Source organism: Zonotrichia albicollis, unplaced genomic scaffold, assembly GCF_047830755.1.
Source record: "Zonotrichia albicollis isolate bZonAlb1 unplaced genomic scaffold, bZonAlb1.hap1 Scaffold_254, whole genome shotgun sequence".
In the NCBI taxonomy this organism is placed as follows: Eukaryota; Metazoa; Chordata; class Aves; order Passeriformes; family Passerellidae; genus Zonotrichia; species Zonotrichia albicollis.
In genome coordinates this window covers 3,273,101-3,297,889 of record NW_027428428.1, presented here as the reverse complement: position 1 = coordinate 3,297,889, position 24,789 = coordinate 3,273,101, and the positions used below count along the sequence as shown (strand labels likewise).

General features: G+C 50.0%; 1 protein-coding gene across 1 annotated transcript; it reads left to right on the top strand.

Moving 5' to 3' along the window:
• Positions 1-23,512: 23,512 nt before the first annotated feature.
• Positions 23,513-24,439, top strand: LOC113460720 (olfactory receptor 14J1-like). Its single transcript, XM_074534089.1, has one exon. The coding sequence runs from the start codon at positions 23,513-23,515 to the stop codon at positions 24,437-24,439; it is 927 nt and encodes a 308-aa protein (XP_074390190.1).
• The last annotated feature ends 350 nt before the right edge of the window (positions 24,440-24,789 follow it).

Here is a 24,789-nt window from a genome sequence, read left to right as displayed (position 1 = left end):
CCTGCGTTTCCCTAAACCCACATGCAATCCTACGCAGGTGAAACTGTCGTTGTCCCTGTGGATCTTGGCCAAGGTCCCTCGAAGCAGTGATAAATGTGTCAGCCCAGCACAATCCACAATCCCGGGGAGCACTGGCCTCTCCATCAGCTAACCCCAGCTGACCCGACTGAATGTCAGGGTCCCTGTTCGGGCGGCAAAGGTCGCAATGAGGGTGGCTGTGACAAAACTTTCTGGTTCCCCAACTTCAGGGCAAGGGTAGTGAAAATGAAAAGAAGCAGATGCTGGGGAAGATGAAACAGGAAAGCCTTATAAATATGATTGCCTGGCAAAAGAATTTGAGAATATGGAAACTATAAGTGAGATTGAAATGAAAGTAAGCTTTGAGATACCAAGCCTTGGTTACTGAACAACTGGAAAACAATGGTATGGCCGGCTGAAGGTAATCTTCTTTTGATGAAACAATACCTTCTGCTTGCAGACAAGTCCAAGGGTCAGAGCAGACCCTACTAGCTTGGCAGATGGAGTCCAAAGAGTAGTTTTTAGCGTTTAAAATGTAGCACAGTATGGTAATGAAATGATTCTTATAGGCTGCATGTAAATGGTATAAGATTTGTATCTTTTACTATATTGGTTAGTGAAAATTAGAATAAGCAGCACAGAAGAAGATTTATTGTATTGTAATGGGAACTCCCCTCCTCTTTCTGGGATTCATTTCGGGCGCCTCTTTCCGAGCTCCTCTTTCAGGCCTGCTCTGAGCTGTGGCTGGCTCCAAACAAAGCCCCTGCACCCACACCCTTTAAAATAAACCACAAGTTCCGAGATCTGGCTTCAGACATCTCTTGTCTCTGTCCCTCCCAACCATCCTAGTCCCCAATGATCCTACAAGCAGGATCAATGGAGTTGTCAAAAAAAAACTTTAATAGCAGGGTGAAAGACAATAAACATGGAGAAGTCCAGCACAGTACAAGGGGTGGGATTCAAAGACCTGAGGTAAAGGCGAAGAAACAATATATAAGCTTAAGGGTAGAACACTCTAGAACAATAACCATATAGGGGACACAAGTAACCAATAGGGGAGGAGAACTTGGACAACTTAGCATAACAACACTAAAGGCTTATGGGGGAACTCTCAAACTCACCCTAAGTTAAACAAATGATTCCCAGGGCTTAAAATCATGGCCAATACTTCTGGGGTAAAATCTGACTGACTCTGAGTTACAGCTGGGCTAACTCCCACACCGCTGCTTTACTCTGGTCCCTTGGGACCATGTGGCCCAACAGAGCCACAAAGATGTCCTGGCTTCCACGAGGCTCCTCAGTGTCACAATGGTCCCTTGGATCCACGGTGCTCTGCAGTGTCACAATGGCCCCTTCATTTCACAAGGCTCCCAAATGTCACATTGGTCTCCATAGGAAGGAAACCACAGAGCCCCCATGTTTCAGGAGCTGATGAACGGCAACCACCAGAGGCCAAGGCAAGACCTGTCTGTCCTGGCAGGTTAGGTTGGAGCAACTCTTGGATATTTGAAATTATGAATGTGGAGTCCTGATTTAAAACATTTGTGCCTGGAGAAGAGGGATGGGGGTTTCTTCATAAAAAGAAAAGCAGAGAGCCCTTTCCAGTGTGTGGAAAACAAGTAAGTGCTGCCCCTCAGGAGTCAAAGACCAGCCAGACTTGTCTGTCCTGGCAACTTGTCTGGCAGGAATACTTGTATACACAGAAATTTGGAGGTGGAATCCAAATTTTGACCATGGATACCTGGAGAAATGGACAGTTCTTTTCCATAAAAAAAAGAGCCCAGGGCCCCAGTGTTTCAGGGGCAGATGGGAGTGGCCTTCAACATTTCAAGGTCAGCCAAACCTGTCAGGTGACCCCAGGGAAACCAAGGCAGCCACACCTATTTCATGTTCCCTTGGTTCCACAGGGCCCTGCAGTGTCACAATGGTTCTCTTGCTTCCATGATGCCCTAAGGTGTCATAATGGCCCCTTGCTTAGTCAAGTCCTTAAGGATCTTAATGGTCTCCATAGATCCACAAGGCCCCACAGTGTCCTAACGGCCTTTGGGTTCCATGAAGCCTTGCTGTGTCACCATTGCCCCTTGGTTCCATTGGGGCTCAGTAGTACAACAATGATTTCCCTGAATCCACAACTTCCCATAGTGTGAGAATAGCCTCATGGAAGCATGGGACCCTGCAGGGTCACAATGTTCCTTTGGTTCCATGGGGCCCCACAGTGTCACAATGGTCTCCATGATTCCATGGGGCCTTACAATGTCACAATGATCTCCATGGATCCACAGCGCCCCGCAGGATCACAAGAGCCCTTTGGCTCCACGAGGCCCTGAAATGCAGCAATGGCCTCTTGGTTCCACAAAGCCCTGCTGCTTCACACTGGGCCCTTGGGACCATGTAGCTCAAGAGAGACACAAAGATGTCCTTGGTTCCATGAGGCCCCACAGTGTCACAGTGGTCCCTTGGCTCCATGGTGCTCCGCAGTGTCACAATGATCCCCGTGGTTCCACAAGTTCCTACAGTGTAACAATGCCCTTTTGCTCAAAAATGCCCTGCAGTGTCAAAGTGGTCTCCATAGGAAGGAAAGAACCGAGCCCAGGGTCATATGAGAGGCAGTCCCGAGAGGCTGAGGCTAGCCAGAATTGATTGTATTGGCAAATTTTGTTTGGGAGCAACGCTTGGATATAGGGAATTTTAGAGGTGGAATCCTAATTTTGGCTGTTGCAGCCTAGACAAGAAAGACTGTTCTTTTTCATAGAAAGGAAAACCCAGAGCCCCAGTGCTTCACAGTCAGATGAGAAGTGGCCCTTGGCGTGTCAAATTCAGGGGGACCTGTCAGACAGTCCCCAGGAGGCCAAAGCAGGCAGACCTGTTCCATGCTCCCTTGATTTCATGGGTCCCCATACTGCCACCCCATACTGTATTCTCCTTGATTGCATGAAGTCTTGCAATGTCACAATGGCTTCTTGGTTTCATGAGCCCCAACAGAGTCACAAGGGTCCATTGGTGCCACGCAGACCTGCTGTGAAACAATGGCTTCTTGTTTCTATTTTAAATCAATCACAATCAAACCTCAGTTTGATCACTGATCCTTGCTTCCATAGGGCCCATGATTTGCACAAGGATCTCCTTGATTCCATGATTCCTGGATTCCACAGTCTCACCATAGTCTCTTTGGACCTGCATTGTCACAACTGACTCATGGTTCCATGAGGTTCCACAGTGTCATCATGGTCGCTGTCAGAGGCTGGATGAGATCGATGTCCCGAGACACCTTGGGATGCTCGGAATGCCCTGTGGGGCCAGGGCCGGGTCAGGCCTTGGTTTGTGGTGGGACAGAGCCCTGCCCCCAGCCCTGGCCCAGCAGAGCTGTCAATCACACAGCAGGGGGTGATGTTATCCCAGCTCTGATTAGCTTAGCTGCTAATCAGTCAATCACACACTGGCAGCTGGTGCTACCCTAGCTCATATTGGACAAGCAACTGGCAGTCCCACCCCAGGGGCGGGGCCATGAAGGCCCAGGGGGTTAAAAGCCAGACCATGAGGCCAGACTATGATCTGGGTCCTGCCTTCTCTTGGGGTTCCTCCCTTGGGGATGCTGGAACCTGAGCAGTTGGTACCTATGTGTGTGTCTTTCTCTGGATCTTCTGTCTTTCTGTTGTTCTCTATTCCTTCTCCTTCTAATCCTATTCACCTGGAACATTTTTGGTAACTTCACATGTTAAGGGTTAAAGGTTTTTAGGTTAAATGTGTGGGAATCCAGGGCACAGAGAATATTTTTCTGTCTGCTCTGAGGGGTCCTGACCCCCAGAGAAACACTGCCTTTAACCTTCCCTCATGGAGAGGACTTCCAGGACTTTGAGACAGATTAGAATTTACCAAAGTGTGAAATAAATTAAAAGGTTGTATACCATGTCCCTTGGGTGAGAAATTTATGTTGTGGGATTTTTAAGGGTCATCTAGATAGGAAGCAAAATGGAGGAATTTGGGTGTAGTCCCTTTCATCTTCTTCATCTACTCCATTTTCTGCAGTGTTGGTGGCGCAGGGTGATTGGTCAAGGAAAGCACAGTGCAGAGATTATGTGGACAGTCAAGGGATGACTTATTGGTCGATAAGGAGAGAATATATATGTTTTAAGAGTTAATTGGTAACTTTTAAAGACCTTGAAACCGAATATTTTGGGGCCATTTTGAGGTGTTTTTCTAGCATGCTGAGCCTGATGTGGACAGCAATGCAAAACTTGAGATAATATAAAAATAAACTAGAAGCTGAAGACCAAAAAGGTCCTCTGCATCTCCTTTTATCTGGCACTGAACTGCTCCAGGAAGGTTTCCCCCATCCAGGCAGCCCCTAGAATGGTCCAAGGTAAAACAAACATCAATAACTGGTACCCTGACAATATTTATAATAAGTTGGTTTTTCCATAAATTTGTTTACTGAAGGGTGTTGCTTTAATTGGCTAATCACGTGAAATCTGTTGATTAAATGACCAATGAGGTCCACCTGTAGCAAAGCAAGATGTAAAAGAAGAGGATTGAAAAAACAGGTGGCTTTTAGCCCTTAGACGTCTGATCTGAGTCTATGTCATCTCTGATTCAACGGTGACATTTGGGGATCTATGGAGGCTATTGGGGCTCCTTTCTGCACCGTGTGACCCAACAGGAGCTTCTCTAATAAATTTTGCCTGAAGGTCTCACTGTGCCCATGACAGGAACCCCTGTGAGCGTCTGGGACATCCCGGCTCTTTGGCAGCCTGGGAACTCCTGGGATGTCACCGTGGACCCCCCATGAGTGTCTGTGACAGATCAGTGCCTTTGCAGTCCAAGGTCCCCTGGGATGTGACCATGGAATGGCTGTGACTGCCTCTGACCACAGGGCTCTTTACCGTCCTCAGAAAGCCCTGGGAGGCCTCCATGGAGCCCCTGTGTCTGCCTGTGACATTCCAGCTCTTGAACAGCCTGGAGACCCTTGGAAAGTCCCCATGGAACCTCTCTGAGGGCCTCTGACAAATCTGACCCTTAGCAGGCAACCATCACCAGGACCTTATTGCTATGCTCAGTTTCCATGGCAACCGTCACCAGCCCCATGTTGCTATGGTCAGTCCCTCGGCAGCTCCATGGAGACCCCGTGCCAGGGGTGGTTGCCATGGACACCAGCTCAGGCCTGCAGCCAGAGCCCGTTGCCATGGCAACCATTTGCCCCATCCCCAGGCTCATGGGATCCCAGAACCACAGAATTGGCTGAGATGGGAGGGACCCATCAGGATCCTCCAGTCCAACTGCTGGCCCTGCACAGGACACCCCAACAATGCCAGCCTGGGCCTGGCAGTGCTGTCCAAACGTTGCTGCAGCTCAGAGAGCCCTGGAGCTGGGACCCTTCCCTGGGGAGCCTGGGCAGGGCCCCAGCATCCTCTGGGCAAAAACCTTTTCCTGACGTCCAACCTGAGCCTGCCCCGACTCAGCTGCAGCCGTTCCCTCCACTCCTGTCCCTGGGCACCGGAGGGAAGAGGTTCCCACAGCCCCAGCCAGGGACCCGCTCCCAAGGCTGTTGCCATGGCCACCAGGGCTGGGAACAGCTGGGATGCTCGGTTTTCAGGGGCTGGGGTTCAGGAATGGGATACCCCAATTTCCTGCTCCTGCTAAAACCGCGCTGCCCTCACTGCCCTCCTGCCTCCCATGGTAAGCACAAAAGGCAATGAACCCGGGCTGGGATAAGAACAATTTATTGGGAACAGCAACAAGATAAGGAAGAAACAGAAGCAGAAACAATACTGATAAGAGATAAGAAAAAGGGAAAACTACAACACAACTGCCTGGCTCTTCCTGGCCACAATTTCCCCCTGCCTGGAAAGGACACCCTTCTCCTCAGGGAGAGAGAGGGTCCCTTTCCTGACCCTGGCAATTTCTGAGGCGAGACTGAATGTAATGACAGGGCCGTGGAAAGATCCTCATGTTCTTCAATCCCACATCGGATCATTGGCAGGGGCAGGAAAAGGGACAGCTGTCTTCCCAGAATGGATCACAGGGAAAATGGATCACCAGGGCTCTTCCCAAAATGGGTCCTCCAATGGCAGATAAAACTGGAGCTGGGCATGAAGTCCTTCTGGAGTCAGGGCTCTCGCAGGGCTTCCCTTACTGGTGCCTCTGCTGGTACATGGTCAAGTCAGAGTTCTGGGTGAAGCTCTTCCCACACTGGGAACACTCGTAGGGCCTCTCCCCAGTGTGGATGAGCCGGTGCCTGATGAGGGTGAAGTTGTGCTTGAAGCCCTTCCCACAGTCAGGGCAGTGGAACGGCCTCTCCTCAGTGTGACTCCACTCATGCAGACGGAGATTTGAGCTGGTCTGAAACCTCTTCCCACACAGGGGACACTCGTAGGGCCTCTCCCCAGTGTGGATGTGCTGGTGGATGATGAGGTGGGAGATGCGCTTGAAGCCCTTCCCATAGCCAGGGTAGCAGAAGGGCCTCTCATCCATGTGAATCTGCTGGTGCCTGAGGAGATCGGAGCTGATCTGAAACCTCTTCTGACACTGGGGACACTCATAGGGCCTCTCCCCTGTGTGAATGCGTTGGTGGGTCACAAGGGTGGATCTGTAGCTGCAGCCCTTCCCACATTCCCCACACTCGTAGGCCCATTCCCTGGTGTGGATCATCTGGTGGCTGCTCTGCCTGAACCTCTTCCCTCACTCCAAGCACTTGTGGGACTTCTCCCCATCATGAAGCTGCTCCTGGGCCATCAGCTCTGACCTCTGGCAGGAGCTCTGTCCACCTTCCTGGCACAGGGTGGATCTTTCCTCAGAGCACCCTGGGCTGGGGTTGGAGCCCCTCCTCCTGTGGAATCTCTGGGAATTTTCCTCTCCATTCGATTCATGTGCCATGGAGCCTCTCAAAACAGCTGCTTCTATGAGGTTCTGCCATGGGGTTTTATCCTCCCTGCTCTCCATCCTCAGTTCCTTCCCTGGGGGTGGAAGGACAAGGAGAGGATGAGATTTGCCTCCATGCCAGAGGGAAGGGGAAGGAGATCCCTCCAGTGCATCCCCAGCAAGACGGGGTTGGCACCGGGGCTGTCCTGCAGCTGGGGGCCGTGCTGGGCTGGGAGCTGGAGCAGGAGAGAGGGGGAAAGGGGCACTGACTTCCTCCTCACCTGCCTGGGTGTCCTGGGGCATTGTGTCAGTTTGAAAAGACAGGTGTCTGCTAAGGAAGGCGGGAGACATCCTTGAAATGGAAAATGTTAATCCCTTCCCTTGGAATTATAATTTTCAAAGTAAGGGGCTGTCAAGCGAAATCTGTGGGAGGAGGAATAACAATTCTTCGGTAGGAAAATTAAAAATTCAAATGAAATAGTATTAAAAATCTACTTACAGTGTCAGAATACAACCTGAAACCCTGTGGGTCAGAGTGTTGGTAACACTCCTGTTAAAGGGTGGCTGCAGTGCTCCTGGAGCGACAGAGGTGGTTTTGTTAGAGCAGCGATCCTGCAGCAGGATGGAGTTTTCCTCTGAAGGTCCAGTGGTGGTGTAGATCAGCCTGGTCTTCCTTTGGGATCCAGTGGAGCTGAAAGCTGCTCTTCTGGGTATCCTGTGGGAGAAGGCTGACTGTGTTGTTCATATCCTCAGATTATATCCAGGTAGGAATGTTTGGCTCCTCCCTCTGGGTGGAGTTTCTCACAATGGGATGATGTAATTTTTATCAGTGACACTCAATGGCCCATTACCAGAGGATATCTCCCCGGAGGGAGGATTCCTTGTGTAAGAGATAAAGTAAACTGCTCAATTAACAAATGATAATTGCCCCACCTTTAACAGATGGTAATTGAACACACACTCAGCTAAACCTGAGACACTGTTCCAGCCTTGGAAGGCAGGATTTGGTACCAGGACTTGTTAGGGAATGCAACCCTGACTGAAGGCAGAGATAGAATCTCCAGAGTCTGCAGCCAGAAATGCAAAGTTGTGTGATAATCATTTCAACATCTTCTCTTTTGGAATTATTTACTAATGATTATTTGCTTTGCCTATCTAATATTTTTTTAAATTTTTGAAAACTTGCATTATCTAAATTAGCCTGTTCCGTAATTTAAGTTGGTGTCTGTGTCTTTGGTGCTGGCCCTGCCCACCAGTGAAACAGGGCCTCATCCTGCCTAAGTGTTACCTGGGGAGACAAAAGCGCTCACTCCAAAATTCCCCCCTTCCTCCTTGTTCCCCCCATTTCATACACTGATCATGATGTGCTCTGGTCTGGGGTATCCCTGGGGTCATCTGGGGTCACCTGTCCGGGCTCTGTCCCCTCACAACCTCCCCCACACCCTCAGCCCCGCCCCAGCATGGCTGGACAAGGGGCAGGACAGGCCTTGGCTCAGTGCGAGCTCAGCAAGAACAAAACCATCTCTGTGTGCTCAGCCCTGTGCTCAGCACCCGGCCCCAGCATTTCCTCTGCTCCCACCCCGGACCCCCCTTTCCCATGTTTCTGCCCCACGGCCCCCATAGCACCAGCTGACAATAAAGCAATTCTACGTCAATTCCAAGGTTCATTGGTTCCTGCACAGCTCCAGCTCAGTTGCTGGCAGGTTCCAATAAAAGAAAAGTGCAAATTCAGCCCAATACAGATATTATTAAAAGGAAGAGGAAACTCTGTGTAGCTGTCACAAAGGTGACAGAGATGAAGAGAATAATGATTCTCACATTTTCCAAGGAACTTAAGCCTGGGAATTCAGTAGTTAATTGGGAATTTAGCTACTGGAGCTGGGCTTCTTGTAGGACTTTCAGCAGCCCCTTGTGTTCCTCACCATGGGGTGAATGAACCTTGTCAGTCTTGCTGGTATCATTTGCTCCCTTTCCTCCAGTGATTTTAACAAACTTTTCAAGCAAGGACAACAAAATATTTCCTTTATACTGGCCACCCACAACAGCCATTTTTCTCATTAGTTCTCTCGTAGGTCACTCAGAGGAAGCTGCGTCCAAGTTTCAAGAGAGAACCACAACCTCCTCAGAGGAGGGAACCATGATGTTGTCAAAGGCACACAGAGAACAGCGCCTAAACACACTGTGCCAAAATAATGTTGCAACCTGGTTAAGAAGATTGTTAGAGAGATGCCTCTGCACCGATTAATGTGCTAACAAGACAAAATCCATCGTGGATTTTATTGAACAATAAATGTGAGGTAGAGAGAGTGTTGGAAAGAAAGAGAAAAGGGGAGAGAGCAAGGGAGTGACAGGGACAGAGACCTCCCTGGGGCAGGGCCAAGTGTGACATTGTCCCCTGTGTGTGCGGCCTTCCTGGGGTGGGGGTTTTACACCTGAGCCAGTTTGGGTAAGGGGGGTGGTGTTCACCCCCTGAGCAGGGATTACCCCACTGTTTCAGGTTGCAATGCAAGATGTAACCAAATGCATGTTTTCAATACCCATCTTCATCAACTGCTATAAACAGGTGGGGCAATGTTCTTTATCTCTTCCATGATTCAGCCCTGATAACCCCCTCCAGGGGAGATATCTTCTGCTAATGGGCCATTGAGTGTCACTGCAGGACTGATAAAATTCCATCATCCCATTGTGGGATGCTCTGCCCAGGGGGAGGATCCAAGCATTCCTACCTGGATATAAGCTGAGGCTTTCAACACCAGGAGCATCTTGCCTACTGGATTCCCAGAGGACAAGAGCTCCATAACCACCACTGGACCTTCAGGGGAACACCAGACCCTTCTGCAGGATCCCTGCTTTGAGAGAGTCACGTTCATCACTCCAACAGGACTGCAGCCACCATTAAATGTGACTGCTGCCAACACCCTGACCAACAGGGTGTCAGGTTATATCCTGACTCTGTCAGTTTAAGGCAGTGTTTCTGTATCATTGCCTTGATCTAAATTTTCTTATTAAATTGAAAATCTGGTTTAGACCCTCCCCAGGTTTGCCTTAAAACCAGTATAAAAGACAATGTGCGCACCACTTGTTTTCTTCCCTAAAAAGGATTTCCTATTTCCAAACCTTGACTCAATGAAGGAGGAGGCTGTGAGGAAGAGGAAAGAGCCCTGGGATACCCAGGCAGGTGAGAAGGAAGTCGGTGCCCTTTTCCCCCTCTCTCCTGCTCCAGCTTCCAGGGTTATCCTGGCTGCAGGACAACCCCGGTGCCAACCCCGACTGGCTGGGAATGCACTGGAGGGATCTCCTTCCCCTTCCCTCTGGCATGGAGGCAAATCCCATCCTCTCCTTGTCCTTCCTCCCCCAGGGAAGGAACTGAGGATGGAGACCAGGGAGGAAAAATGTCCATGGAAAAACATTGTGAAAGAGGCCATTTTGAACGACTCTAGTGCACAGGAATCCAACAGGGAAGAAAAACCTCAGACATCCCCCATGAGAAGGGGCTCCAAACCCAGCCCAGGGTGCTCTGAGGAAGAACGACCTACCCTGTACCAGGAAGGTGGACAGAGCTTCAGCCAGAGCTCAGAGCTGGTGGCCCAGGAGCAGCTTCATCATGGGCAGAAGGCCCACAAGTGCTTGGAGTGTGGGAAGAGCTTCAGCGGAGCAGCACCCTGATCAGCCAGCAAATGATTCACACAGGGGAATGGCCCTATGAGTGTGGGGAGTGTGGGAAGGGCTTCAGCTACAGATCCACCCTTGTGACCCACCAACGCATCCACACGGGAGAGAAGCCCTACGAGTGTCCCGAGTGCCAGAATAGGTTTCAGAGCAGCTCTCACCTCCTCCGCCACCAGTGAATTCACACAGATGTGAGGCCCTTCCTCTGCCCCGACTGTGGGAAGGGCTTCTAGCGCAGCTCCCACCTCATCATCCACCAGCACATCCACACTGGAGAGAGGCCCTAGTGTTGTGGTGTGTTGCAATGTCCTGTTTTACCTTCTCCCTTCCCCCTCGCCCCTCGCTGAGTGTGCCCTGTCAATCAGGCTAACATACCAGCAAGGCGTCGTGTGATTGGTCCCTCAGGCCTGGGGGACATTGGCCCGTATAGGTGTCTCTAGTCCCTTGAGACCCTGCCCCTTTCACCTGGTTGGTGGCTCACCTGTCCCCTCCCCTTCCCCTGCCCTGAGCTTAAAAGGTTAATGAGACCATGCGGCCGCTATTCTGTTGGAGGAATTGCCCCGGCTCAGACCTCTGTACCCATGGAATAAACATTTGGATATAACCCGCCAGCAGAATCCACTCCTTCCTTCTCTTCACCATCGCCAGAAGCTCTCTCCCCTGAGGTAAACGGAGTCCTGACAAGCCTGGACTTGCGTCTGTGCCCCGCTGCACTCTCCAGCAGCCAAGGTATCTCTGGGGTAAAACACCCCAGTGCTGCCTTTGGCCCAGCAGCAAGGGTCAGAACTGGCCCAGGCACCATCTAACTGGTTATATTGGGATTCTTATTCCAATACCCTACAAGTGTCCCCAGTGTGGGAAGAGGTTTCAGACCAGCTCCAGTCTACTCCTGCATGACCGTATTCACACGGATGAGAGGCCCTTCCACTGCCCCAACTGCGGGAAGGGATTCAAGCACAACTCCACCCTCGTCACCCACCGGCACCTCTATGCTGAGGAGAGGCCCTACGAGTGTCCCCAGTGTGGGAAGAGCTTCACCAGCAGCTCTCCCTTGACCAGATGCCAACGGAGGCACCAGTAAGGGAAGCCCGGGAAATGCTCCAATTGCAGGAAGAGCTTCATGCACCACTCCAGCTTCATCCCCCATGGGAGGATCCACATTGGGCAGAGCCTTGGTGACCCACATTCAGTGATCTGTGCTGGGAGGACACCTGGCTGGTTATTCTTTTGGTTTGGCCCCAATTTCCTCTTGATTTTTCTTTATCACTTAAAACCACCTGAAACAGGGCAAAAAAGAAAGAAATTTATCAAAGATACATAAAGTTCCATCAGTTAACAGTTACTTGACCAGGAATTTATGGATTTGGGACATATTCTGGAAGATTTGTGGATTCTTGGGGGATTTCAGCAAATGTTCTCCATATCCTTGCACTCCAGAATTCAAGACAGGTTGGTATGTCACCTCAAAATGATTCAATCCCATTGAAAACACCTCAATTTTACCCCAAAATTGCTCAATCCATGTAAATACGCCTTATTCTCACCTAAGAAAAACTCAGTCCCATGCCAAATCTACTTGATTCCAGAGTCTCCAGGATGAAATGGGATTGGAAGGAGATTGGGAGAAGTGGGATCCAAATTTGAGGGTGTGGGATTGAGAATGTGTAGGTCTGGGTGCATGTGATCTATTTTGATAGTAAATGAAACTTTCAGAACTATTGATTTCTGTCCCATTCCTTTTCAGTCAGTTCTGGTCTGTTTTTCAGAGTGCCATCTTCTCAGCTTATTGTGTTTGTGTCCTCCTTTCTCTCCTGCCTCTCTTTGCCTGCTCTGTTTCTTTCTCAGTGTCTCTCTTGACCCAGGGCAGATCCCACCAAAGACCCTGTCCTGAATTAATTCCCAATCCAGGAGCTACAACAACCGTGGATGAAGTTATGAAGGCTGGCAGTGAAATGTCACTGTAAGATCTTGCTCCACTTGGCCTTTGGCTCCTTCTTAAGAGCTTTGCCTCCCAGGGGAGGAAAATCTTTTCCTGGCTGGGAACTGCCATTCCAGCCCCTGAGAGTGGGTGCTGTGGATCCCAGAGGGGCATTCCCGAGGCTCCCAGGGAGCTGCTCCTGCTGTTGCTCTCAAGGAGCTGTGCAGGGCCAGGGCACAAGGTCCAGCAGCTCTGTTGGTTCTGCAGTGCCACAAGGGCCCCTGGTTCCATGAGTTTCCCTACAGCCAACAGCAATTCCTTGGCTCCCATGATGCCCTGCTGTGTCACCATGGATATTTGGTGCCATGAAGTTCTTCAGTGTCACAATGGCCTCTCTCACTCCATGAGCTTCCACAGTGTCCAAATGGCCTCCTTGGATGGGCAGTGTCACCATGGACTATTGGCTCCATGCAGCCCCACTGGGTCACCATGGACACCTTGGTTCCATGAGGTTCTGGGAGTGTCTCCAGGGTCTTCTTGGACCGACAGTGTCACAATGGACCACTGGATCCACGTGGCCCTGCTGTGTCACCATGGCCCCTTGGTTCCAGGGACCCCAGGGTCACAACTGACTCCTCGCTTCCACGTCACCCCCTCAGTGTCCATATGGCCCCTTCGTTCCATGAGGAACACAAAAGTTTTGTAGAAAAATTGAGCAGATCCTGCTGAAAACACCTCGGAATATCTGTTTGCATTCCAAGAGAGGTTAAAGGTGAGGATGGCACCAGCAGCTTCCATCTGCAACAGAGATCCAGGGAAAGGACAGGGATAGAGAATTCAGCTGGGAGACTCAGAGAATTCTGCTTCCAGAGATCATTTCTGCTCACACTGTCATTTGGAGAAAGGTGACACCATTCCAGGCAGCCTGGACTGAGCAGGTGGTTCCTGAGTGGGGTTTGCTGTTCAGGAAACTCGCCCAGGCTTTTCCATTCCATCCTTCCACACAGGAAAACTTCTCCTGCCCCTGTGTGCATGCAGAGCCCTGAGGAGAGCAGGTGGGACATGGTGCAATGGGCTGGGACATGGAGCTGCAGAGCTCAGGGGACAAGGTTCTGCTGCAGGGCACAGGGATGTCAGTGCCAGGTGGGCCAATGTCAGACATGGTGAGGCTGGGGGTGAGGAGCAGCTTGTCCAAACAGGGTCAGCCCTCAAGGAGCTCATTCTTCTCTGTGCCCAGACCTCCTAAGGAGACATTCAGCATCAAGGTTACCTGGGGAATGCTTCTATCGGCTCTTCTCTGATCTGGAAAATAAAAATACACACTTGATTAATAAAAATGCCATGAGGTGCACTTTGAAATCTTTCTCCTTAACAGAACAACAAACTGGCTCCCATCAACTGCTCAAGCCCTGGAAACTTGAAGACCACTGACGGAAGGGAAAGGGCCCCTGAGGGCTTTCTCTATTTTATTGAGCCCCACAGTGGTTTAGGGGCTGAATCCAGGACCCTCGGGTGCTGAGAGAAGGCTGAAGAAAGTGCTCAAGGGGTCGGAAGCAAAACTCCAAGTCCCTTGGAGCAGCACTGGGCTTCACTGAGGGCAAGGAGTGCCAAAGGCTGCCCAGGGCCTGCTGAGAGCAGATCCTTGAGGCCAGGATTGCAGGCAGCCAAAGGCTCTGAGCAGGGAACTGCAATGCTGAGCAAGGCCTGGGCTGGCTGGGGGAAGCAGAAAGGCCAAGCCCTGAGCCCAGCCTGGGACAGCAGGGCCTGTCCCTCACGGGTGGCTCAGGGCTGTTTGTGGGGCAGTGGGATGTGAGGGGCAGCAAGGACAAATGTCATAAACCTGTGTGACACTGCAGATCCTCATGGAACCAAAGAGCCAGTGGGACACAGTGGGAAGTTGTGGAACCAAGGGGATCATTGTGGCACTGTTGGGGCCCATGGAACCAAGGGGCCAGTGGGATGCTGTGGGGCCTCATGGAAACAAGAGGCCATTGTGAGCCTGCAGGGCTGGAACACCCCAGAACACTGAAATGCTGGGGGTATTCAAAGGTTCCTTGACTTGAATTTGGTGCACAGGAGAAACACCAATCAGATATTCTCAACACAGACAGATGCTAAAGAATACTCTTAATAGCAAGGGATCCACAAGGATCATCAAGTCCAGCTCTTAAGTGAATGGCCCACTCAGGAATTGAACCCACAGCCTCAGTGATACCAGTACCATGCCCTAACCAACTGAGCTAAGAGGTCAAAATTACACAAAATTTTACTGGCAAAATAGAGACAATCAAGGAACTTGGGCTAAGCATTTAATACAACATCCACTTCAACATAAAACTCTTATCAAAGCATTACCGTCATTTACTTAGCCCATTTAACCTAAAAACATTTCCCCTTAAGATGTTAAGTTACCCAAAAATATTCCAGGTAAGTAGGATTAGAAAAAGAAATAGAGAACAGAAAGACAGAAGATCTACAGAAACACACACATAGGTACCAACTGCTGGGGTTCCAGCATTGCCAACAGAGGAACCCCATTAGAAGGCAGGATCCAGACCACAGGCTGGCCTCGTGCTCCGGCTTTTAGCCCCCTGGGCCTTCATGGGCCTGCCCCTGGGGTGGGACTGCCAGTCACTTGCCCAGTCAGAGTCAGAGTAGCACCAACTCTGCCTGTTGTATTATTGATTGGCAGCTCTGCCAATCAGCAGAAAGTTGTAGCATTGTGTGTGTTTTATATGGGTTTATTGTAAAGTTGGTTAGTTTTTTTAAGTTAAGATTTTTGTTTGACCCTCAGGTCCCCCCACGTTCTCCCTCCTAATGGTTTGTTCCTCCCACCTGTTACCTGTCAATCATTGTAACCATCCCCTTTATGTCGAGAATCTTTTATGTCAATCATCCCTCACCTAGCATATGATTTTTCTCCCAAGCCTCTTCCCTCCCCTTGGCCCTTCCTATTGGTTCAGTTGTGTCTCTCGCTCCTCCCCTGGGCTTTGTTCATTGGTCCCTCGTGTCTCCTTCCATTACCCCCTTCCCCTTTTTAAATGCCTCCCTAACGGCTTTTCCCTGACACCATCACTGGCCCCGCCTGGGTCAAATAAAGCGCCATGGCATCCACACGCATGTCCGCTCCTTCATTCCTTTACCGCAGTTCTTCGCAGTCCTGCTCTCACCTGCATCACCACGCCGCAGACAGAGCCACTACTCGGGATTCTCATGGAGAACCTGGGAGTGGCAGGACTCGTAGTCTCCACCAGTCACTCCGAGAGTGGCTAACCAACCCGTCAGCTCCAGTGGCCACAGAAGCAAGTCTGTGAAAGTTACCACTCCTCCTGCTGTGTGATTGACAGCTCTGCCAGGCCAGGGCTGGGGGCGGGGCTCTGTCCCACCACAAACCAATGCTTGACCCAGCCCTGGCCCCACACGGGCATTCCGAGCATCCCAAGGTGTCTCGGGACATCGATCTCATCCAGCCTCTGACAGTGACCACGGTGACACTACAGAACCTCATGGAACCATAGGTCAGTTGTGACAATGGAGATCCAAGGAAACTGTGGTGAGACTGTGGAATCCAGGAATCACGGAATCAAGGAAACCATTGTGCAAATCATGGGCCCTATGGAAGCAAGGATCAATGATCAAACTGAGGTTTGATTGTGATTGATTTAAAATAGAAACAAGGAGCCATTGTTTCACAGCAGGTCTGCGTGGCACCAATGGACCCTTGTGACTCTGTTGGGGCTCATGAAACCAAGAAGCCATTGTGACATTGCAAGACTTCATGCAATCAAGGAGAATACAGTATGGGGTGGTAGTATGGGGACCCATGAAATCAAGGGAGCATGGAACAGGTCTGCCTGCTTTGGCCTCCTGGGGACTGTCTGACAGGTCCCCCTGAATTTGACACGCCAAGGGCCACTTCTCATCTGACTGTGAAGCACTGGGGCTCTGGGTTTTCCTTTCTATGGAAAAGAACAGTCTTTCTTTTCTAGGCTCCAATGGCCAAAATTAGGATTCCACCTCTAAAATTCCCTATATCCAAGGGTTGCTCCCAAACAAAATTTGCCAATACAATCAATTGTGGCTAGCCTCAGCCTCTCGGGACTGCCTCTCATATGACCCTGGGCTCGGTTCTTTCCTTCCTATGGAGACCACTTTGACACTGCAGGGCATTTTTGAGCAAAAGGGCATTGTTACACTGTAGGAACTTGTGGAACCACGGGGATCATTGTGACACTGCGGAGCACCATGGAGCCAAGGACATCTTTGTGTCTCTCTTGGGCTACATGGTCCCAAGGGCCCAGTGTGAAGCAGCAGGGCTTTGTGGAACCAAGAGGCCATTGCTGCATTTCAGGGCCTCGTGGAGCCAAAGGGCCATTGTGATCCTGCAGGGCGCTGTGGATCCATGGAGAACATTGTGACATTGCAAGGCCCCATGGAATCATGGAGACCATTGTGACACTGTGGGGCCCCATGGAACCAAAGGAACATTGTGACCCTGCAGGGTCCCATGCTTCCATGAGGCTATTCTCACACTATGGGAAGTTGTGGAATCAAGGGAATCATTCTTGTACTACTGAGCCCCAATGGAACCAAGGGGCAATGGTGACACAGCAAGGCTTCATGGAACCCAAAGGCCATTAGGACACTGTGGGGCCTTGTGGAACTATGGAGACCATTAAGATCCTTAAGGACTTGACTAAGCAAGGGGCCATTATGACACCTTTGGGCATCATGGAAGCAAGAAAACCATTGTGACACTGCAGGGCCCTGTGGAACCAAGGGAACATGAAATAGGTGTGGCTGCCTTGGTTTCCCTGGGGTCACCTGACAGGTTTGGCTGACCTTTGAATGTGGAAGGCCACTCCCATCTGCCCCTGAAACACTGGGGCTCTGGGCTCTTCAAAAGAACTGTCCCTTTTTTCCAGGTATCCATGGCCAAAATTTGGATTCCACCTCCAAATTTCTGTGTATGCAAGGATTGCTGCCAGACAAGTCGACAGGACAGACAAGTCTGGCTGGTCTTTGACTCCTGAGGGGCAGCACTTACCTGTTTTCCAAACACTGGAAAGGGCTCTCTGCTTTTCTTTTTATGAAGAAACCCCCATCCCTCTTCTCCAGGCACAAATGTTTTAAATTAGGACTCCACATTCATATTTCAAATATCCATGAGTTGCTCCAAGCAAAACTGCCAGGACAGACAGGTCTTGCCTTGCCCTCTGGTGGTTGCTGTTCATCAGCTCCTGAAACATGGGGGCTCTGTGGTTTCCTTCCTATAGAGACCAATGTGACATTTGGGAGCCTTGTTAAATGAAGGGGCCACTGTGACAGTGCAGAGCACCGTGGATCCAAGGGACCATTGTGACACTGTAGAGCCTCGTGGAAGCCAGGACATCTTTGTGGCTCTGTTGGTCTGCATGGTCCCAAGGCACCAGAGTAAAGCAGCGATATGGGAGTTAGCCCAGCTGTAACTCAGAGTCAGTCAGATTTTACCCCAGAAGTATTGGGCGTGATTTTAAGCCCTGGGAATCATTTGTTTAACTTAGGGTGAGTTTGAGAGTTCCCCCATAAGCCTTTAGTGTTGTTACGCTAAGTTGTCCAAGTTCTCCTCCTCTATTGGTTACTTGTGTCCCCTATATGGTTATTGTTCTAGAGTGTTCTACCCTCAAGTTTATATATTGTTTCTTCGCCTTTACCTCAGGTCTTTGAATGCCACCCCTTGTACTGTGCTGGACTTCTCCATGTTTATTGTTTTTCACCCTGCTATTAAAGTTTTTTTTGACAGCTCCATTGATCCTGCTTGTAGGATCACTGGGGACTAGGACGGTTGGGACGGACAGAGACAACAGATGTCTGAAGCCAGGTCTTGGAACTTGTGGTTTATTGCAAAGGGTGTGGGTGCAGGGGCCTTGTTTGGAGCTGCCAGCCACAGCGCAGAGCAGGCCCAAAAGAAGAGCTCAAAAGAGGCGCCAAAAATGGATGCCAGAAAGAGGAGGGGCGTTCCTGTTACAATACAATAAATCTTCTGTGCTGCATATTCTAATTTTCACTAAACAATATAATACAAGATACAAATCTTATAGCATTTGCAAACAGCCTATTAGAATCATTACATTACCATACTGTGTTACATTTTATACCATAAAAACTACTCTCTGGACCCTTTCTGCCAAACTAGTAGAGTCTGCTCTGACCCTTGGACGTGTCTGCAAGCAGGAGGTATTGTTTCATCAAAAGGGGATTACCTTCAGCCGGCCATACTATTGTTTTGTATTTGTTCAGTAACTAAGGCTTGGTATCTCAAGGCTTGCTTTCATTTCAATCTCGCTTATAGTTTCCATATTCTCAAATTCTTTTGCCAGGCAATCATATTTATAAGGCTTTTCTGTTTCATCTTCCTCAGCATCTGCTGCTTTTCATTTTCACCACCCTTGCCCTGAAGTTGGGGAACCAGAATTGTTTGTCAGAGCCAACCTCGTTGAGACCCTTGGCGCCCAAACCTTGAGACCCTGATATTCAGTCATGTCAGCTGAGGTAAGCTGATGGATAGGCCAGCGCTCCCCGGGATTTTTGATTGTACTGGGCCAGAAGATTCATCATTGCTTCGAGGGACCTTGGCCAGGATCCACAGGGACAACGATGGTCTCACCTGCGTAGGATTGCAGGTGGGTTTGGGGAAATGCAGGACAATTATCACCATTTTGCCACTGTGTTTTTACAATACGCATCCACATCCAATAATTGATTTGAAGTGTTCCAGTGGTTGTTCCACCTGAGGTGGAGAAAGAGAAAAATGGACAGCCGGATTCTCAAAGTAGAAAGGAGCATACAGGGATGCTTTAAGTTAATTCTCACGGATCATGCCCAAATATATTCAAAGAACAAATTAAAATAAATCGTGAAGTGGATCATTAAAATTTTTCCAGATGCCCTTGAGCCTGACCATCCTCCATCCATCTTGGTTCCTCCACTTCCTGCTACCACAACCTTCTCTTCTGCCCTGAATGAACCTCCAGACTCCACCCCCAGAACTGTGGGTCATGCCCCACTGTCAATCATTCCACCTCCACCCTGGGCCATGCCTCCAGAATGCCAGCCTAGTTGTCTGCTATCCTAGATCAAGGCCCTTCCTCCCCAACACCTGACAAAATGGCAGTGCCCTTTGCCTCTGCCTCCAGAAACAATATAACCCCAGGATCAAAGATACTAAACCTCACTGTCACACTACTTCTAATCTGAATGTTTCTGCTCTGAGTTATTCTTCCTCCCCAGAAGACAGTTTGGACTCTTCAGAGCCACCTCACCCCTCAACCCCAGAAGATCCCTGGGAAAAGAAGAAGACTGGCAAATCGTCTTGAAATTCCTCATTGCCCTGGTATGTTATGAAAGTAGGGGGCAGAATCCCAGCTATCAGCCATTGGTTTACAAGGAAATCAAGGATCTGTGTAGGGCAGTTAAGGCCATAGAAAAGACTTAGCTTGTTTTAATGGACAAATGAGGGCCATGTTTACAGCACACCTTAACTCCCTATGACTTAAAAAATATTATGATATGACCATGTTGTTGTCACCTACAGAATACACCCGGTGGAAAGGGAGACGGAAGTGTTTACTTAATTAATTGCAGACTATGCTAATAATGAGGCAAGGGTAGAATTGACAATCAACCATCTAGCTGGAGAAGGACAACACAGCCTACCAGATGATCAAGCAGCAAGTATCCTCGGAGAAGTATTGCATGATATCAAAGAGATGGTTTTGAAAGCTTTAATTCAGGTATTGGATGGTAGCATCCCCAGTGTGGACTACCTTGGGTGGCTGCAGCTAAAGCTTTAGGACAATCAGACCATCTTGGGTCCTGTTAAGTAAGCAAACCAATGCTACCTCCCTCACATTGAGTGGCCTGCTCTCAGACATAGAGACCATCAGACATGCCACCTTGCAGAACAGCAATTGAGTTTATACTCTGGGCACATGGGCATGGCTGTGTAGACTCTGAGGGCATGTGTTGCATGAACCTCTCCAGCCACAGCGAGTCAATCCACAAGAGCATTCAGGTACTGAATGAACAGTTCAAGAAGATTCAAGTGGAAAACAAAGACTCGTTCAATAACCTCTTCCAATCCAAGGGACTAAAGGGTTGGATGATGTCGAGCTAAAACAGGACATTTAACTCTCTTAGTGGTTGTTCCTGTATTGTTAATTTTCCCATCTTTGTTTGGATGCTTTTTGAAAGTCTTACAAAATTCTTTCAGTTCCATCTTTGTTATAAAACAGAAAGGAGGAAGATACCCAACACAGGCTCCTCATGGACTCCTTGGAAGACAGAATTGGAGGCCAGGATGGCACAAAAAACTCTCTGAGACTCAGTGTGGGAAGAAAAAATCCTTAAAGTACCTTAAAGTATTCTGAAATCCAAAAAGTATTTTAAAAACCTCGAGTATCTCAAGGCAATAATGAGCACCACTGAGTGTCAGTACAAAGCTCTCCAGGGACTCATTAAAGCCGATAATTGGGGCCATGATTGCACAAACCTCTCACAGAGTCAGTATCAAAAGGGAAACACCAAGTACCTTAAAATAACTGAAGTACCCTGAAGCATTAATGAGTCCCACTGAGTGTTGTTAGTGATAAAGGCTCTCCAGGGACTTATTAAAACACAAAATTGGAGGCCATGATTGCACAAATCTCTCAGAGACTCAAAGGCAAAAGCCAAACCCAAAGTTCTTTGAAAAACCTGCAGTCCCTACAGGGAGCATTAAGGATTCCCCAGGGCCCTTCCTGAGCAAGGCTCCCCAGGGACTCCTTCCAGCAGATCCTTGAGGCCACTGGGATGTGGGCTAGGGGGGGATGCTGAGGGCAGGACAAGGGGCTGACAGTGCCCAGCCTGGCTGGGGCTGTGCCAGGAGGCCCCAGGGCCTCAGGACAAGGTGTCTCCTCCCAGCCCTTGGTGGCACAGACCCTGCTGTGCCCCAGGGCACCCAGACATGGCTTCTGTTTGTCCCCACCTGTCATCACTGCCTCCAGTTCTCTGCTCTGCCTAGGGCCTGGGGACACTTTCTCCATTGTGTCACTCAGTGGGACCCATTAAAAGTCCAAGAAACATTGGAGTGTTATTCTGCCTTGGAGTTCTGCAGAGGTTTCTTCAGCTCCCTCTCAGGGACTGATGTTCAGGGCCTGAGCACAAAGCCCCAGAGGCTCATTAAAGTCCTTGTGTTGTGTCTGTGCTGCTGAGCTGGGCTGGGCTCCTGGCACAGAGGCAGCTCCTGGTAACCAAGAGGAGATTCAAAAGCACATTTCTCTTGATGAGCAGCTCTTCTGCCAGCCCCCCAGGGCTGGGGCACTGCCTGCATCCACCCTGGGCACAGCACAGAGGCACAGAGAGCTTCAATCAGTCAGGGCTGGGAAGGTGCTGAGAAGTGCCTGAGGCAGAATCACTGCCAGTCCTTGGCACAGGATCCTCTGGCTGCAGGACAATGCAGCTGCATCTCCTGGAATGATCTCCTAAAGCTGGAGCATCCCAATGCCTACAGACTGTGAGTACAACTCTGGGTATTTCTGGTGGGAGGGAGGAAATGCTCATGAAGCTCTGACATGCTGAGGATTTCTGGTCAGTCATAGAATATTCCCAAGTTAAGGATTTTGATTAAAATGATGAATTTTTCCAAGACTTTTTAGTCAGTTTCCTAGTACTGCAAAATGAAAGGTAGTGGGGATGAATATTAAATGTTGATTATGATGTATTTAACATGAAATTTGTCAAGTGCCAGAGACAGTTGAACTGTTCCTTTCAGTGATCAGTAGGTTCAAAGGAGATCCCTAATGTGCTTTCAGCCACTCTGTCCATGGACAGCACCAGCATCACCTTTGCTGGAGCCATCAGGCTCAGTCTGAGCTGTCCTTTCTCCAAGCTGCAAACAGAACCTGCCCCCCGCCAGTGCCCTGACAACAGCCAGGGTTCTGTCGGGCCACGGAGAGTGCACAGAGATTTGGGGTCTGTGAGTGCTGGCAGGGAGAGATCAGGCACAGGGAAACACCTGCAGAAGGGAAATCTCCAGGAAGCAGAGAGAAGATTGGGCAATGAGAGAACACAAAACCCAGCAATGCTGTGGCAGGGAGAGTTTAGAGATGTCCACAGGAGCCCCTCCAGTGCAGCCCCTCCCTCTGAACAAGCCCCCTCCCTCCTGTGCCCCAGCCCAGCCTCTGCCCTCAGGGCCGGGGCTCCAAGGCGTGCAGCCCCTCCTGTGCAGGCAGAGCTGCAGCAGAGCCGTGGGGCAGCTCTGCAGCCCCGGGCCCAGTTCCCTCTGCAGAGCACAGGGCTGGGAGCAGCTGCCCGGCCCTGGGGGCTCTGGCAGGGGCACAGCTGGCTCAGGGTGACGCTGTCCCCAGTGCCTGGCTCTGGGCAATGCTGTCAGTGCAGCCAGGGAAGGAGCTGCATCTCCCTTCATCCAATGTCAGCATAAGGACATCTGGAAGTCTCTCTGAGATTTCAGTCCAAGCTGGGAGCTTCAATCCAGGATGCAAACATGTCCTAGAGCATCTCTGAGTTATATGATTGATGGGGAAATGCAGAGGTGTTGTGACACAGAAATAGCTGCTGGGTTGGTGAAATGAGCAAAGTGAGTCCTCGGCTACAAATGTGGAGCTGCGCTGTTATGGATCCATCTGCTCTCAGCAGTAGCCGGCTGTTTTTAAGTGAAACACGAGTGCGTGAAAATCCACCATTTGAGAAAAGTGAAAGCCCAGAGAAACTCCAAACAGAATAAAGTGACAGACCATCTCCCCTTACTCTCCACTCATCATCTTGCCTCAGGGAACACACTCTGTTCTACTAGAGGGCAACAGAAATGCTGAAGGTTTCTGACATCCAAGAATACCAGGAAAGATATGGGGAAGATTAAAAAGAAAACTTCATAACTCTTAAACAGAGTAGTCTGCCTATTGGTGTTACAGGGAGAGTGTATGGGAAATGGCTTTGATTTCAGTTACAGACATCTCCTCCAACTCTTCACTGTGTTTTTCTCCATGAACAGGTCCCCATGTGCAGCCCCAGCAAATGTCCAACAGCAGCTCCTTCAGCCACTTCCTCCTGCTGGCATTGGCAGACACGCGGCAGCTGCAGCTCCTGCACTTCTGCCTCTTGCTGGGCATCTCCCTGGCTGCCCTCCTGGCCAACGGCCTCATCATCAGCGCCGTAGCCTGCGGCCACCACCTGCACACGCCCATGTTCTTCTTCCTGCTCAACCTGGCCCTCAGCGACCTGGGCTCCATCTGCACCACTGTGCCCAAAGCCATGCACAATTCCCTCTGGGACGCCAGGGACATCTCTTATGCAGGATGTGCTGCTCAGCTCTTTTTCTTTGTGTTCTTCATTGGATCAGAGCTTTGCCTCCTGACCATCATGTGCTACGACCGCTACGTGTCCATCTGCAAACCCCTGCACTACGGGACCCTCCTGGGCAGCAGAGCTTGTGCCCACATGGCAGCAGCTGCCTGGGCCAGTGGCTTTCTCACTGCTCTCATGCACACGGCCAATACATTTTCCCTGCCCCTGTGCCATGGCAATGCCCTGGGCCAGTTCTTCTGTGAAATCCCACAGATCCTCAAGCTCTCTTGCTCCAATTCCTACCTCAGGGAACTGGGGCTTCTTGCAGTTAGTGTCTGTTTAGCACTTGGCTGTTTTGTGTTCATTATTTTCTCCTATGTTCAGATCTTCAAGGCCGTGCAGAGGATCCCCTCTGAGCAGGGACGGCACAAAGCCTTTTCCACCTGCCTCCCTCACCTGGCCGTGGTATCCTTGTTCCTCAGCACTGGCATATTTTCTGACCTGAAGCCCCCCTCCATGTCCTCCCCAGCCCTGGATCTGGCCCTGTCAGTTCTGTACTCGGTGGTGCCTCCAGCCCTGAACCCCCTCATCTACAGCCTGAGGAACCAGGAGCTCAAGGCTGCAGTGTGGAGACTGATGACTGGATGCTTTAAGTAACATTAAAATACTTGCCTGATCCTGCCAATTACATAGAAAAAAAGTAATCTTTGATCAATTTTCTTTCGTTGTAGTTTCTTTTTCTTTGTTTTACTTACTATATCTTTTCAATAGAAAAAAGTTCATTGTTTGGGCCATTTCTCATTTATCTTCTCTCCACTTTCCCTGTGGCCACAGACTGTGCCAATGATGGGCTGCACTCTTGGTTGCTTTAAATGAACTAAAGGATCCCCCAGGAAAGTTTTCTGCAGAGATGCCCTTTTGTTCCCTGCTCTGGAGCTGCAGCAGCAATGTCTGTGTGCAGAGCTGCGGGGCAGATCAGTGCTGGCCCAGCAGCTGTGCCCAGCAGC